The sequence below is a fragment of the Peromyscus californicus genome, unplaced genomic scaffold (assembly GCF_007827085.1).
Source record: "Peromyscus californicus insignis strain IS unplaced genomic scaffold, ASM782708v3 Scaffold_2__1_contigs__length_46816999, whole genome shotgun sequence".
NCBI classification, from domain to species: Eukaryota; Metazoa; Chordata; class Mammalia; order Rodentia; family Cricetidae; genus Peromyscus; species Peromyscus californicus.
Window position 1 is genome coordinate 42,449,420 of NW_026294540.1, and position 16,408 is coordinate 42,465,827.

At 49.5% G+C, this 16,408-nt stretch overlaps 1 protein-coding gene across 1 annotated transcript in view; it reads left to right on the top strand.

The window, feature by feature from the left end:
* The window catches only part of LOC128120497 (WD repeat-containing protein 49-like), a 57,676-nt gene that overhangs the window by 33,329 nt on the left and 7,939 nt on the right, over window positions 1-16,408 (top strand). Inside the window, exons 12-18 of the mRNA XM_052754584.1 lie at window positions 3,908-4,003; window positions 5,482-5,540; window positions 5,722-5,863; window positions 6,789-6,828; window positions 7,446-7,534; window positions 9,107-9,300; window positions 12,958-13,055. Of these exons, the coding sequence (XP_052610544.1) occupies window positions 3,908-4,003; window positions 5,482-5,540; window positions 5,722-5,863; window positions 6,789-6,828; window positions 7,446-7,534; window positions 9,107-9,300; window positions 12,958-13,055 (718 nt within the window). The remainder of the gene's footprint in view (window positions 1-3,907; window positions 4,004-5,481; window positions 5,541-5,721; window positions 5,864-6,788; window positions 6,829-7,445; window positions 7,535-9,106; window positions 9,301-12,957; window positions 13,056-16,408) is intronic.

The window sequence follows — 16,408 nt, forward strand, 5'->3', positions numbered from 1 at the left end:
CTCTCTGTCTGCTAATGATCATGGCTTCACTCATTTCTGTAGTCATCAAAGCAATGATGAGGAGCGCCTGCCATGTGCCTGGTCCAGCACTCAGTATGGGGGATTGAGCCCAGTTACAGCCCTCTCCTGAGTCCTGAACCTCTTAACAACCATGCATGCTGAACAAGGCACACGTTGGGGTGTCTACCGGCTTTCCTGCTGGGTGTGTGCAGGGCTGGGAGACTGGCTATAGTACAGAGCCAAACAGGCTTCCTCCCTGACCCTCTCCACCTAACAGCCCAGCTGGTCCTTCCCAAGCAGCGGGTGTCTGCTACGGAGCCACGGGAAAGGAGGAGATGCGGGAAGTTAGTTGTTTGGGCATAGAATTAGGAAAGGCTTTCATTTCCTGACATCCAACCCACAAATCCTTAGAGAACCACGAGCAAATATTAGATCCCTGCTTTAAGCATCTGATAACTCAGTAGCAATTAAAAAAAAAATCTTTGAGTCATCAGTCAGAAAATACTTATGAGCTGCTCCCAGAGGCATAACGCTCTGAGAAGTGAAGTGAAGTCAGAGGTATAGGATCTACAGGGAGCTCCTGCTCCAAATGCAGAGACAAACTGTGGGTACACAGTGAGTTTAAAAATAACAAACAAACAAACAAATAAATAAATAAAGTCACATAGTCGGCTTGAGCGCCACCTAGAGATGCTGAAGCCTCCTGCAACCTAGACATCATAAGGGAATTCTTACCTGCAACCCCATCACCAAGTCAGCTCCTAATTCCCATTTCTCCACATGTTTAAAAAGATTATTCTCGCCGGGCGGTGGTGGCGCACGCCTTTAATCCCAGCACTCGGGAGGCAGAGCCAGGCGGATCTCTGTGAGTTCGAGGCTAGCCTGGGCTACCAAGTGAGTTCCAGGAAAGGCGCAAAGCTACACAGAGAAACCCTGTCTTGAAAAACCAAAAAAAAAAAAAAAAGATTATTCTCAGCTGGGTGGTGGTGATGCATGAGACCATCTAACCAGTTCTTTCTGAGGGTTTTTTTTTTTTTTTTTAAATCATTTGGGAGGAAAGAGATGGCATTCATTGCATTCCAGAAGTTAATTTTCTTTGCCATTAAAATGAAGTTAAAGTCACTGGCCAAGGATGTGACGCTGGTGATTCAGGAAGCAATTCTGCTGCAACAGCCTGTCCGCAGTAACCATTACTGCTCCAAGTTACCGTGAAGACTGTCAGCTGTGAGCAGTCTCTTTCTGAGAACTCCTTCTGTTACAGAAATACAAAGCCAGCCATAGCCACACTTCCTTCCACAAGGCAAAATTTTCACACATACACATACTCTTTCACACACTCACACTCTGACACACACACACACACATACACACACACACACACACATACTCATTCTCTCTCACACACACTCATTCTCTCTCTCTCTCTCTCTCTCTCTCTCTCTCTCTCTCTCTCTCTCTCTCACACACACACACACACACACACACACACACACACACACACACACACAGTGGCATACCCTTCCGTTCAGGAGTAGCCTGGTGGCTTCTTCACAGTCACACCAAAGTGCTTTCTCACCTGGGATTGGTGAAGAGGATGCCATCTTGTATGGAAAGCTACAGTTCTCAGGGAAGAGGCTTGCTATGTTATCAAGGCAAAGCTAGACTAGATAAAGTTGTTATTCGGCTAACACACTAATGTTTTAGCTGCATAATGGGGATTGTTAATTCCTCTTCCACATCAAAAAGCATTTGATTGTGAGAGAGACCAGGGGATTCCAACCAGGCCGAAGTTTAGGAAAGTTGTTACCATCTGAGATGAAGGAGTTTTATGTAGGGAAGCGATCAATACTTATCGGTTAGCTCTGTCATCAGCCAATTTCCCACAAGCTTATTTTATCTGCTGCTCGCACTGACCCTGAGAGACAGGCGCTGTCTACCTGCTTTCCTTAACGGGGAGCCTGACACTTGAGAGTTAAACCGATGGTAATTCTGGTTAACAGTTACCATGGGTTGAGTAGCTTTGAGAGCGGCACTTTGGGGGTCATTAACCCTGCAGCCTTCAAGCAAGGTCATATAAGGGACTTGTGTGGTCTACCCTATGAAGGAGACGGTCATCTCCATGTGACAGATGGATAGCTGAGGTGCGGGAGGACTGGGGGGGAGTGTCGGGGGGGTGGGGGTGGGGGGACACTTTCCCAGACTTCACATGGGTAAGAAAGAGGTGGGTGTTCCAAACCATGCTCTGTACTTCTGCCACCATCCCTGGGATGGATGTGGGCAGGATGGACTTCACCTTCATGACTTCCCAAGGACACCCTGAAAGGCTTCTGCACCCCAATAAGCCTCTCCACTGACGCAGCAATCCAAATCAAACCGAATTAGAAAGAGCTCAGATTTAATGGATAAAAAGCTCCTGGATGATTTTCCACATCCCCCCTCCCCCAAGAGAGGAGATAGGGAAGAAAGACTGAAAAACCACGTCTGTTTTCCGGGGAGCAGTTTAAATACCCTGTGGGAGGGGTCTTGAGCATCTCTTGAGGAGGAGCCCTGTTTGGCGGGCTTTCTGAGATGAGGCAGTTTGGGGAGAGAATGGGGGAGGGGGATTGAGGTGGAGCACCCACCAGAACACTCACTTCCTAATACCCTTATATTGCCCCTTATTTATATGTAGCTTCCCATTTCTTCTCTGGAGCCCCCTATCCCCTCCTGCCTCAGGGAAGGTCATGGGAGGATTGTGCTTTGCCCAGGCTTCCTTTCCACAATATTCTTTGTGTCTCTTGGAGGCAGGGGCTCGGGTAGGTTCATAAGATTGGTATTCGATGGCAAATATCTGAGTTTCACATACTAAGGGTCACCAGAGGACTTGCAATCAAAAGCTCCAGACCTCGGCAGATGAGGGAGCTCTGGGGATGTAGACCTGGGCTGAGGTATTTGGGAATTGGTGGTGTCCTTTGAGTTCTGGTGTGGCACTTGTCTCCTCCAAGGTGTCTTGTCTGCCTAGGCCATCTTCCAACAGTCAGAGCCAACACAGCCCGCTGGAGACACCTTCCCGAATTCTGTCCGCTCCTGTCCAACAGTGTCCATTTCGGGGGGGGGGGGGTTAGTTTCGTCTGGGTCTCTGCTGCTTGTCCCGTCCCACACTCAGTATAAGGCTGTATCTATAAGACATGCTCAGAAGTAGGTGAAAAATAAGCAGGAAGGGATAGGGATCCTAAGGTCAGGGACAGATCTTCTTCCCATTTGCTTACCTGTGAATCTCCCTTCTGACAGCAGCCGGCCACTGTGCGGTGAAGGTCTGTGCTTGGTGTCCTCAAAGTTGTTCCCGTCAGGGATGCTTTGGGGAAGTGTCTGAGCACCCTGGGTCAATGCCCACCGTCACCCCAGGGTGCTTGGCTGTTTATGCTGCCTAGGCTTCTCAGATCTCTCAGGCTGGCCTTGTAACTCAGGCCACATTCCCTTTCTCTTTCTCTAGAAGTCCTAGGGTTGGGGGAGGGAGGGTTGGAGTGCCCGCAGGCTGCTGGAGCCATTATCCTTCTGCCCCTGTCTGGGTTTTTAGCCAAGGAGGGCCCCTTTCTCTGTTTGCTTTCCAAATGCTGCTGGGGCAACCATGTGCAAGAGAGTCGAATATATGTATCAGAGAGAGAAAGCAAGAGCAAGCAAGTGAGCGAAAGACAGAGAGAGAGAGAGAGAGAGAGAGAGAGAGAGAGAGAGAGAGAGAGATGAGGGGAGGGGGAGACACAGACAGACAGACAGACACATATACACTCACGCACTTGGTGAGGGGTCCTGTGATGGAGTTGGCAGCGGCGGGGGGTGGGGGGTGGGGGGTGGGGGGGGTGGGGGGTGGGAGGGTTAAGGCAGGGAGATTGTGAAAACAAGCCAAAGAGCGAGCTGCTTTCATTTCCAGGCCCAGACAGAAGTGTTTCCCGACTCGCCTTCCTAAAGACTCGGGCGACAAAGCTGGACTCAGCAGCCGCCTCCCTCATCAGCAATGGACCCGGAGGTGAGCCTCTCACTTCCAAGACAAGGCCATCCCTGGTCCAGGTCGGGTGAGCCAGGCCCGAGTGGCACCATCCTCCTCAGGCTTCCTCTGCTACTTTGTCACTGGTTTTACTAACAGATCCCAGGCTAACACCCCAGCACAATGCAAAGGAAGCTGGCTGGTGTAGGCAGCCACAGGTAGTCCCGTCCAACCTCCCCCCCCCAGAGGAAACTAAGAGAAAGGCCAAAGGTCACGGAGGGAAGAGCTGGCAGGATGTTGGGGTCCGCGGTGGAGCTGGCACAGTCTCTGGAGAAGCAAGTGAGGACTCAGCAGGGGCCGTCAGCTAGCTGGTGACATTAACCCAGGGACCGGCCCTTCAGGCTTCATCTGTAACAAGTGTGCCCAAACCAGCCCCCAAACGCGCTAGGATTTTTAGTAAAATTACAAGGTAAAGGCTGTGGCTGGGAGATGGAGAGGGCTAGGCTGTACATATGAGGTCCCCGGGGCGTTTGGCTGTCACCAGCGAGAGGCCACCTCTGCCTCCTTGTCTCAGCCCCACACTGCGGTTCTCTTCGGCATCAGGTGCTGTTGCGGGGGGCGGGGGGGGGGGGGTCAGCTGTCTTTGCTTCCTTCTTGAATCATCCTGATCCTGTTTTGCTTCGCCTGGTGGGAGTGCAGCCCCCTCTCTCCTAAGAGGAGAGCAGGGGTTCTACAGCTACCCCAAGAGGAGATGATCTGCATGCTCACCGCCTTCACAAAGCCTGTCTAACCTGAACCCGCAGGTAAACCACAGGCGAGAACTGAGGTCACTAGGCCAGGTACATTCTGACAAGCACTTCATTAAAACAGTGCACACGCCCACACGCTCACCCAGCTGGAAGACGTTGATTCCCAGCACGGCACATACTGTCCTTAACAGCCAAAGATGGAACCCTCTTCTGCCGAGAAGGCCACCCTGATTAGTGGAGGGGAGCCCACTGAGTCATCAGTGTCAACCCCCCCCCCCACCGCCACCAATGTGCTCTTACAGTTCTAACGGAAGAAAATGAAGCAAGTAAGGAAGAGAGATGTGCCGCCAGTGTGAGACCACGGGGTGCCGTTTTTACCTCCGTTACCGTTCTAATAAAACTTGAGATTCCAAGGCCAGGGTGAAACCCTGCAAGCCCCGAGACTTAGACTAGGAACTGGCTAGCTTTCTCTCTTTGCTGGCGTCCAGGAACCTTCCACACTGCCCCAACAACAACAACAACAAAAACCACGCTAAGCTCCCCCGCTACTTCCTGTCAACCAGTTTGCTAACCCTGCCTCTGTGAGTCCAGGTTAATTTGTCAGCGCAAAGGCAACACATCTTTACATAGCTAACTACTGCAGCATGAACAAATGCAACACGTCTTTGCCTGGTTAAACAAGTATTCCACACCAACGGGGTCCGCCCAGTCCACTCTTAGAACCCTTGGTTGGCTGGGCAGCCCACCTCTGACTGCTTCCCTCCTACTTAGGGTCCATCGCTTTCTGGAAGCTCTTCAGTGGGGCTGGCCTCCTTGCGAACTTCACTCCGGTAAGTCGGGGGAAGAACTGGGTCACTTTCTGGCTGTGGGTTTGTGTTGTTGTTATCATTGCTTGTTTGTTCCCTGACACTAGCCTCCACATTGGGATTGTCAGCCGGGTTCCAATTCTTCACTTTGATATCTTCCTGACATTTCTCCCTTCTTGTTACCCTTGCCCTCCACGTGTCTCAGTCCAGAGGGAAAGCCCCAGTGAGCAGCATTACGGTGACAGCAGGAGACACCCTTGCCTACCTGGCTGACCAGCAAGGCTTTGTGCATGTCTGTGACATCCAGGAGTACGGCCTCCAGGGACCAGAGCTGCAGGCTCCCAAGAGTACGCAGTGAAGTTCTTCATGTCAAGCCATAGATAAGATCGCTTTGGGTTTAGTGTGATGGTCTCGTGGGAAAGTTAAATTGTCCCAGTGCGGAGGATTACTGTTAAAGTTCTTGGAAAGCAGCCAACAGTTTCCCACAAACATTTGATGTCAGCAAGGGTGCAGGACAGGGGGCATCAGCTAACATGGGACAGAGGGTGAGTGCCCGTCGAGGGGCACTTGGACAACCTGTGTCTGGTGCTGCCAATGGCAGTTCTACTTCTAAGGATTTGGTGAGGAAAGGACAAATGTGCACAGAGGTTTACTTGCAAGATTGTACAACAACACATTATTTATGAGAGAGAGAGAGAATGCTTATACAAGGACCGGGTCTGTATTTCCAACACTCTCTCAAAAGCCAGGTGCACACACCCACACATCCCCTCTCTCCTAAGAGAGGATGGTGGGCATCACAGCCCACCTGTAATCCCAGCACTCAGGAGTCAGAGACTGAGGACCCCAGGGCAAGCTGGCTAGCTAGATTAGACTCATCAGTGAACCCCACCTTGGTAAATAAAGTAAAGAGCAACGGAGCTAGACAGCCAACATCCACCTAGGGTCTTTACATCTGTATACAGGTGTGCACACACACATCTGTACCCACACACTTGCAAACATTCAAGCACACCATGTACTTACACACACAAAATAAAAATCACTGAGGAAAATCATTGTGCAAGTATGTTACACTGGTCCTATTTCATACACTTTCAGAGATGGTATGGGGGGAGGTCTTGCACACAGTAGGTGCTTGGTGCTCACTTAGGGAATTGAAATAGAAAGACCCAACAACAACACATCAGTGCCTCTTCCAACTGGGCACACATCCTCACTGGACTCCTTCCTGCAGGATCCTACTCAGATGTCTTCTTTATTTTTTCTTAGCAGTGACATCCTGGAGGGCTCATGTCAGCATGGTGACATCGTGAGTACCATCCCTTTGAAGGGCTCAGGATACATAAAGGAAGGGAAATAATTGTTCAAGTTTTGATCAAATCAGTCCCCTCAAAACCCCCTCGAGATTGTCAAGGAGGAAAATTGCATTTCCATTCTGCCCCCGATGAAGCAAGATGAATGTGGTTCATGTGGGGTCGGTCAAAGGGAGAGATTCCAAGTCATTGTTTTTCTTGTTCATGGGTAGCTCTCCCTGTATTGACCTGGTACTCTACTGCAAGTTTATGAGCTTTGGATTTATACGAGGCTTAAAAGGAGTCAGTGCTGAGAGAGAGAGAGAGAGAGAGAGAGAGAGAGAGAGAGAGAGAGAGAGAGAGAGAGATCGAACTTGCTAGATCTTTTTGACCACTTGCTCTTCCACTCACCCTATCACCTGCAAGGTGGTTTCCCATACGTACATCCCACTTGATGTCTTGGGAGTGGACTTGGGATTTTGGAGGCTGTGAGGTGTGAGAGGAGGTGGGGGGGGGGGGAGAATGGCTTTTAAAAATGAATCTGGCTTCTCTAGTCCGTTCCATTGGATCCAGTGTCCCTCCCTTTCTTGTGGAGCAGCCTTGACAAAGCTCTTCCCCACTTTGATTTTGCTAGTCTGGAGCTGATTGAAGGAGATAACATCTTATTGTCATCCTCCCTGGACAGCACTGTGCGCCTCTGGAGCAAAGATGGCGCCTACATAGGTAAGGGTCCGCCTCTGTAAGACATACCCCTACATAGGTGAGGGTCCGCCTCTGTAAGACATACCCCTACATAGGTAAGGGTTCTCCTCTGTAAGACATACCCCTACACAGGTAAGGGTCCGCCTCTGTAAGACATACCCCTACATAGGTAAGGGTTCTCCTCTGTAAGACATACCCCTACATAGATAAGGGTCCGCCTCTGTAAGACATACCCCTACACAGGTAAGGGTCCGCCTCTGTAAGACATACCCCTACACAGGTAAGGGCCCGCCTCTGTAAGACATACCCCTACATAGGTAAGGGTTCTCCTCTGTAAGACATACCCCTACACAGGTAAGGGCCCGCCTCTGTAAGACATACCCCTACATAGGTAAGGGTTCTCCTCTGTAAGACATACCCCTACACAGGTAAGGGCCCGCCTCTGTAAGACATACCCCTACATAGGTAAGGGTTCTCCTCTGTAAGACATACCCCTACACAGGTAAGGGCCCGCCTCTGTAAGACATACCCCTACATAGGTAAGGGTTCTCCTCTGTAAGACATACCCCTACATAGATAAGGGCCCACCTCTGTAAGACATACCCCTACATAGGTAAGGGTCTGCCTCTGTAAGACATATCCCTACATAGATAAGTGCCCTCGGTTCAGGGCTAAAGGTGCCGTGGCTCCACAGAATCACAGGTCCTCTGTGTTAAAGTATGTTAGTATGTTCAGGCTGCTGTAAACAGAGTATCATAGCTCATTATTTCTTCTCAGTTCTGGACCTTAGAAGTCCAGGATGGTGGTCTCCACATGGCCAGGTTCTGGTGAGGAATCTTCTTGGGTTTCAGAGCACTGGCCTCTTGATCCACTCATGATGGAGACAGCTCTCTATTGTCTCCGACAAGAATACTAATGTTATTAGGTCTTATGACCTCATTTAAAGTTAATTACCTCACCAGGGTCCCTGTCTCCAAATGCAGTCACCTTGAGGGTTAGGGCTTCAACGTCTACATTTTTGGGTGATGTGATTTGGTCTATACCATAACATCAGCTTCCTGTCTCCAAAATTAGAAAAATAAAAATCAAAGACCTTTGAGCTCATTGAAATCAGTGGGCTAAAGGTAGTCACTTTGGGAAGGAACTGTCTTTATCATAAAGGATCATATCTAGGCAGGGACATTCAGCTATAGGGTAGACAAGGGCCTGGTATATATTGACCATGGTACCAAGAATAGCCCAATCCACTGCTTAGAGAAACTGTAGCCTATCTGAGTACTCTGTCTTGACCCATATCTTGTGTTTCTTGAAATAGGTTTGTGATTGACTGAATTTATCTTCCAAGTTCTTAGTACATTGTTGAGCAGCCTGCACACCTATATTGTAGGAGTCTTTCTAGGATTCTCTTTCAAGGGTTAGTTGTCCTATATTTGTTTCCTGTGGAACTACCAGGGTATAGCTTAGCTGGACTGACGTGGCCTTGCCAGTCTTGAGGAGATCTACCCACATTAGTAGTAAGCTCCGCTCTGGTTAGAAGACAGGCTACCCATTGTCATTTGCATGCTATTTATTCATTTATCTTTATTCCTCCAGGGACCTTTGGGCAGAATCACCCCTGGGATGTTTTCACCCCTGCCTCCTGGAGTCACCCAAGAGTCCCCTTTGAGGTTCTGACAGACCCTCAGAGCATGCCCACCCACCTAGTACTGGAAACAGATGTTGCTGCTGGGTGCTCAGGAGGACGGCAGGAGCAGGGCGGTGTGATGGAGGAGAAGGTCCTGTTTGAGGTTGGTGCCTGAACCAACCATTTGTGTTTCCTTCGTGGGTTCTCTGCCGAACAGCAGGGTGCACACACAGGCTAAGAGAATCAAAGCATAGATCTGGTGACCCAAGGCAGCAGGGAAGGAGAGCACGTCTCCCCCATCCTGGGCAATGGCACTGCTAGGGACCAGGGGACAGGCGATCCATCTGTGGGATGAAGGAGAGGATCTCCCAGCCCTTTCCTCCTTTTGCCTATAGAAAGGCAGCTGTCCCTGGAGCAGCATGCTCAACCTAGTGTCACATCTGAGAAGGGTGGACCCTGCACAGCCAGCCCATGCTTTATTCTGCATGCATTTCAAAGCAGGGACTCCTAATCACCGAGAGGAAGCTGTGCTCAGCTTAACGCTCAACTCTATGAGCGTTAACTTCGGAGCGAGAGATTTGGAGAGGGCCCTGGTCGATGCAGCCTTGATTTAGAGCTCCCATGAAATATGTGGCTTTCCAAGAAATGCTTGCCCTTTCATAAATTGAAAAGAAGGTCATTTCATGAGCTACGGCTTGCCAGCTACGTCACAACTCAAAGCCGGACACCTGCTCTGCCAGCAGAATCGCATCTTCCGTTTGTCCTCGGCAGCCTCACAGAATACAGATTCCCCAGTATAACCCAGCCACGGACTCCCGCTTAGAGCCCCAGAGGTATTCAAAATAGAAACAAAGGACCCAGGCCAGCACACACAAGGAACAGCCTCTGCCTCACCTGAAGCACCTTTCTGGATCTTGTTCTCAAGGCTACCAAGGGATACCTCGCAGCGGCAGAGGTCTGGGGAGACTCAGAATGTGGCTGGCACTGTTGACTTATTTAGAAACAGTCATTTCAGCTAGCATTCAATATGGAGAATGCTAATGTGTTCATTAATTCTGATAGGCCGGCAATTTAGAAAACAAAAGCTCAGGCGGAGGTGGGAAGAGAGAAAGGAGAAACAGAAAAAAAAAAAAAAAACTACACAAAAGACAAAGCCCCAGCCAGTTCCTGTGTTCGGAGGCAGACCTAGACAGAAATCATTTTTAACATTGGTGCCGTGACTCACGCGCTAGTGATGACATGCACACAGTGTGGTCATGAAATCAGCGCATGCATGGCGTAGCTTCATAAGCCCACCTGCCCATGTTCACAGGAATCCTTTAAAAAGCCGGACACAGACTCCTCCCTTCCTCTCTGTTCCCTCTTCCTCCCACTATCTCTTCTCTGTTCTCTCTCTCTGCACATGCTTTTTCCCCAGGCCTGGGTCTTGTGTCTACCCCCTTCTCCTAATAAAGCTCCGATACTGGGTTTTGTCGTGGCTCATGACTCATGACCTTTCCAACCCAGTAACCAGCACCACTTATCATTTTTAACAAGAACCACTAAAGCAAAACCTTTCCTTTGCTGGGACAATGGATGCTGGTCAGCTGGGGCTGAGGAACCAGCAGTGATTAAGAAGAGGCCAGCATCATTGAGGTGAAATCATCTGAGAAGCATGTCCTCACAGTCAGCACACACAAACTGTGTTTCCGAAGAAGCCAAGTTTGTACCTCGTGCTGGCCGTTGAACTTGGTAGTGTGAGAGTCACCCAGGTGGTTCTGGTTTTAAAGGCACGAAGGGGTCATGGAGAGCACCCTACGCTTGGCACTGTGTGGCAGGGCTGAAGTCCCTGAAGAGAGCCCAGGAGAAGCTATTGGTGAAAGTGCAACCCAGTTGCAGCCAGGGGCCCAGCAATTTTGGAGATGCTGGTATGATGGGATGGCCTCCAAGAACAGCAGCAGGTGTGGAGTGGAGCTGGCCTGAGCCTAGACAAGAAGTTGTGTGTACTGTAGAGAGCTGAGCCAAAGAAGTGACCAAAGTTCCCTGGAGGAGGCTGGAAGAGCTGAGTGAAGCCCAGACATTGGCCATTGAGTTATTTGTACTGTCAGAGTTTGGTTTTGCTTGTGTTTGATTGTGACGGGTTCTTCCATCTTGAAGTAAGAAAATAATTTATTTTTAATTTTACAGGAGCCCACAGTTGGGAGACAGAATTTTAAAAGCGATTTTAGGTTTTAAAAGAGACTTGGGATTTTTTTTTTTTTAAGGAGACTGTATTTTAAAGTGTTTGACTCTGTAAAGACTATGGAACTTTTAAAGATGTTAAAATGGTTTATCCTGTGACTTTGATGTTAATGTGTGACGTTGGGGATGAACAAGAAAGGGAAGATGATGGCTTTTAACAGTGGTATGTTGGTGTGTCAAGGTGACAAGGGGTCTGCCTTAGTTAGGGTATGGATTGCTGTAAAGAGACACCATGACTCCTACGAAGGGAAAACATTTAACTGGGGTGGCTTACATTTGCAGAGGTTTAGTCCATTGTCATCATGGTGGCTGACAGCATGGCGGCCTGCAGGCAGACACAGTGCTGGAGAAGTATCTGAGAGTCCTACCATTGTAGGCAACAGGGCGTGGTCTGAGACACTGAGTGTGCGTTGAGCATAGGAAACCTCAAAGCCTGCCTCCACAGTGACACACTTCCTTCAACAAGGCCACGCCTCCTAATAATGTTACTCCCTATGAGCTTTTGGGGGCCGATTACATTCAAACTACCACCAGGTCAATTGTCCTGGCTAGTTTTATGTCAACTTGACACAAGCTAGAGTCAGTCATCTGAAAGGAGGGAGAAAATGCCTTCATAAGATCTGGCCGTAGGCAATCCTGTTGGGCATTTTCTTAATTAGTGATCAATGGGGGAGGGCTCAGCTCATTGTGAGTGGTTCCATCCCCCACCTGGTAGTCCTGGGTTCTACAAGAAAGCAGGCTGAGCAAGCCATGAGGAGCAAGCCAGTAAGCAGCACCCCTCCGTGGCCTCTGCATCAGCTCCTGCCTCCAGGTTCCTGCCCTGTTTGAGTTCCTGTCCTGACTCCTTCGGTGATGAGCAGCAATGCTGAAGTGTAAGTCCAATAAGCCCTCTCCTCCCTGACTGGCTTTGGTCATGGTGTTTCATTGCAGCAACAGAAACTATAAATAAGACAGGGACCAAGTATTCAAACGCCCAAGACTAGGGGACTTCTCGTTCAAAACACCACAAAGTTACTTCTTAGATTAAAAAGGACAGAAAACAACCCCCTGAGCCCTTATACAGTGCATTTGGACCAGGAATCCAAAGGGCAAAATTGCAGAATAAGGTGTTTCATGGTTGTTCCTGAGAGAGGGATCCCTGGCTTCCACGCTCAAGTCAATGCACTAGTCATGTGATCTCCAGCAGTCCCTTCTGCTGAGTTATAGAATGGAGGGTGGGTTGAGATGATCTAGACGTTTCTTCCCAGCCTTAAAAAGTGTGTGCTTGTCTAAATCCCTGTTCAAGAAAAGCCTAATGGATTCCTTGGACTCTGAATGTTGGTGTTGCCTCTTCCAAGCCGCCAAGAGGTAGCAGACAGCCATAGTCAAAGTAAACTGACTAGAGGTTGAGGAGCGCTCACGGGACAATGCTGCAGGCTAGCTGGTGCTGAGACCGAACAGCACTAAAGCCCCAGGGGACGTGCTCTTGCCCTCTGGCCAGGTCAGCCAGCCTGAGTCTGGTTCTCACACAGAAAAGCCATGCGCCCCACAGGTGGCACTTGGCCCCAGGTACCAGAGGGGTCACGGTTCCTGCTCTTACATCTCTGTCTTCTTCCTCCAGACTGAAAAGACCCCTCCCCTCCCCTCCCTAGAAGGTCCCCTTGTTGAAGCGGAGGTGAAAGAAGACAAAAGCCCATGGTCTGCGTTTTGCCGCAGCAGGTCAGTCTGGAAAGAATGCAGCCGCAGCCGTTCCTGGCTGAGGCCTGCAGCCCTCTCTGATTCCTACATGCGTTACTTGTCCCTCAGCGCCCCCAGCCTGAGAGTATAACTGAGGTCACTACCCAAGTGTCACCCATTGTGTCTTATCTATGTGATTTAACCCCCCCCCCCAATGTTTTATCTGGCTACCGCACATGACCAAGGCCGGTACAACCGTCTTTGCCGTCAGCTCTGTAGCTGGTGTTCCTGGCCTCAGCAGCACAAGAGGCAGTGTGGCCTCACCGTCCCTCACACAGGTGCCCTGTGTAGCCCTTCTGGCTTCCTGAGGACAGGGAGTGAGGAGGAAGGCCCCAGGGCTCCCGAAGTTGCAAATCCCAGGCTACCTCAAAGCCCTGTATGTAGTCCAGGTCCCCGTGCACTGAAACATGGTGCAGGTTCTAGAGAAGCAGAATGAATATTCCTCTCCAGATCCCCGAGATGTTCTTCTCTAAGTCCTGGTCACCTACAGACCCAAGGAAACAGCCCCTCCAGTGTCCTCTGAGGCCTCTCTCACCGTAGACTCTAGGTTTAGAGCCTGGGTGAGGGACAGCCACATCCTCACCATGTGTCATGCTCATCACGAGCTCAAGCTCCTTCCCTGTGGAGACTGTTTCCATCTCCACAATTCTCTAACAGTAAAGACAGCTTCAGGGACCCTCGCCTTCCACCCACACCCCAAAAGTGCAAACAGAGGCATAGGGAGTGGGGGCCCAGGGCATCCACTTTCCAGCTGGATCAGCATCCTTTATGAAACATTATAGGAGTTTCTACTTACTTCTGTTCGCATCTTAAGGGGCAGCCCTCAGTCACACGGCCACAGCAAAACTGGAAGATGAGCACGTTTGCAAAGCATGGAAGTGCAATGCCCTTCCCAGTTTCTAGAATTCCCTCAAACTCTAACAGTTGTTTACCCTCGATTCTCTATCATCCGTCAGCTCCTCATTTCAAAGCCCTGTCTTCAGCCTTCACAAAGTCTTGTTTTTCTCATTATTTCCCATTCATATAATTTTCACTTTGTTCGAATAAATTCATAATCCTGACCAAGTATACAAGAGGCGTAGGCAGGTTTGAAGACAGACAGCTGATTCTGGGTAAGCACGCAGCTCTCCCCATTCGGGCAGAAGGTTACAGTTGCTGTCTATGACATGAGAGCACTCACAGGGCTGTGAGCATTTATTTGCAGGGTGGGTAGAGGTGGAGTCGCTCAGACCACCAGTTCCTTTCAGAAAGCATCTACTGCAGGGATCCTCCATGCAACGGATTCCCTGGAAGTCAAGTCAAGTTTTCCCTGGGTAGCTTGGCTATACATAGAAAGCCAGAAAGGTCACAGGTCGGGGGAGGGAGGACTTCATTGACAGCTCTTGGACAAGGTGCTCTTCTTTCCACTGTCTTAATGAGGCCCACGTGTGGAAGGTCTCCCACCCAAGGCCATCCGAGACATTAAATTCAATAGGACTTGTAGATGGATTTTTCTTTAGGCCACTAGTTCACAAAAAACAACAACAACACAGAGACTTATTAATTATGAGAGCTCAGCCAATTGCTTAGGCTTGTTTTTAACTAGCTGTTATAACTTAAGCCATGTCTTTTGATCGACATTCTTTTATGTGGCTTGGTTACCTTTACTTTGTAAGGCCCATGCTGCTTGCTCTGCATCCCTGGCGTCTCCTACATACCATGCTTCCTCTGAGTCTGGCTCTAGACTCCTGGCATCTCTGCCTTTCTTCCCAGCATTCTCTCTGCCCTGAAAATCCTACCTAGCTATTGGCCATTTAGCTTTTTTTTTTTTTTAAAGATTTATTTATTATGTATACAGTGTTCTGCTTGCATGAATCCCTGCCGGCCAGAAGAGGGCGCCAGATCTCATTACAGATGGCTGTGAGCCACCATGTGGGTGCTGGGAATTGAATTCAGGACCTCTGGAAGAGCAGCCAGTGCTCTTAACCGCTGAGCCATCTCTCCAGCCCCCAGTTAGCTTTTTATTAAACCAATCACAGTGACATATATTCACACAGTGTGTAGGAATATTCCACAACAAGGACTTTGCTCATTCCTCATTATATCCCTGGAGAACACCCCATTGGTGATCTCCACAGAGGAGGAAAGTGAGGCTTTGGGAGACTGCACTGCTCACCTGAAGTTAAATCACTAGGAGGTGGCCAGGCACAGGTATGGCCTCACTGCTCTTTAGCTCTCCCACAGCTCTCCTCTGAGAACAAGCCTTGGGCCTTTATGTGAACATACAAAGAAAAGACAGAGACGCACCTGCTCTAAACATGGGGATGCCTTGGGCAAGTGGCGGATGACTGTGAACCAAGCTTCCATAGCCTGCAGAACACAGCCCCAAGGTTGGCACTCAGGCAACTCACTGATACGCCTGTTGCCTGGGGTCCTTTTAAAGTTGAAACAGAATGGTGGGAAGACATCTGGGAGAAGGTGCCTTCCGGGCTCAGCAGTGGGAGTCAAGGCATGGGAAGATGACTGGGAATCCTTTCCAAAGAAATGGTACCAGGAATAGATGGCCTGGAGGACGTGCATGGAGTAAAGCAGGGAATAGACTAGCTTTTGGCAGGGACTACAGGACAGGCCGGAGAACAAGGGACCAAGATGGCAGCAGAACTCAGAGACAAACCATGTTGCAGGAAGCTGGTTAGTACCCCTCATTCCCCTGAACATTCAGATTTGTTTGTTGGTTTGTTTGTTTGTTTTGAAAATCATTCTGAGTGCCTTTGGGGGAAGCCTATTAGACATTACTTCACAGTATTTGTTGGGCATTGCTCTGTGCCTACACTGTACTGTAATCCAACATGGGGACACATCCACAAACAGAGAGGAGTCTGTCCTGAAGAGGGAAAGACAGGTCTCCAGCCTCCATCACTTCATCGCTTGGCTCTTGCATGATGGGAGGTATAGTTGTTTGTTTTTGCTCTTTTGGGGGGCCAGTCACCCAGCTGCCAAATAAATCACACATGGAGGCTTATTCTTAATTATAAATGCTTGGCCTTAGCTTGGCTTGTTGCTAGTCAGCTTTCCTTAACTTAACCTGTCTCTTTTGCCTCTGGGCTTTTCCCATTCTCTTACTTCTGTAAATCTTACTCTTACTCTGTGGCTTGCTGTGTAGCTGGGTGGCTGGCCTCTGATGTCCTCCTCTTTCTCTGGCTGCTTCTCCTCCCACATTTCTCCTTCTTTTAATTCTTTTTGCCTGCCAGCCCCACCTATCCTTTCTCCTGCCTCACTATTGGCCATTCAGTTCTTTACTATACCATCAGGTGTGTCAGTCTGACTGACAGACAGGCAGAGGCAGGACCGGTCCA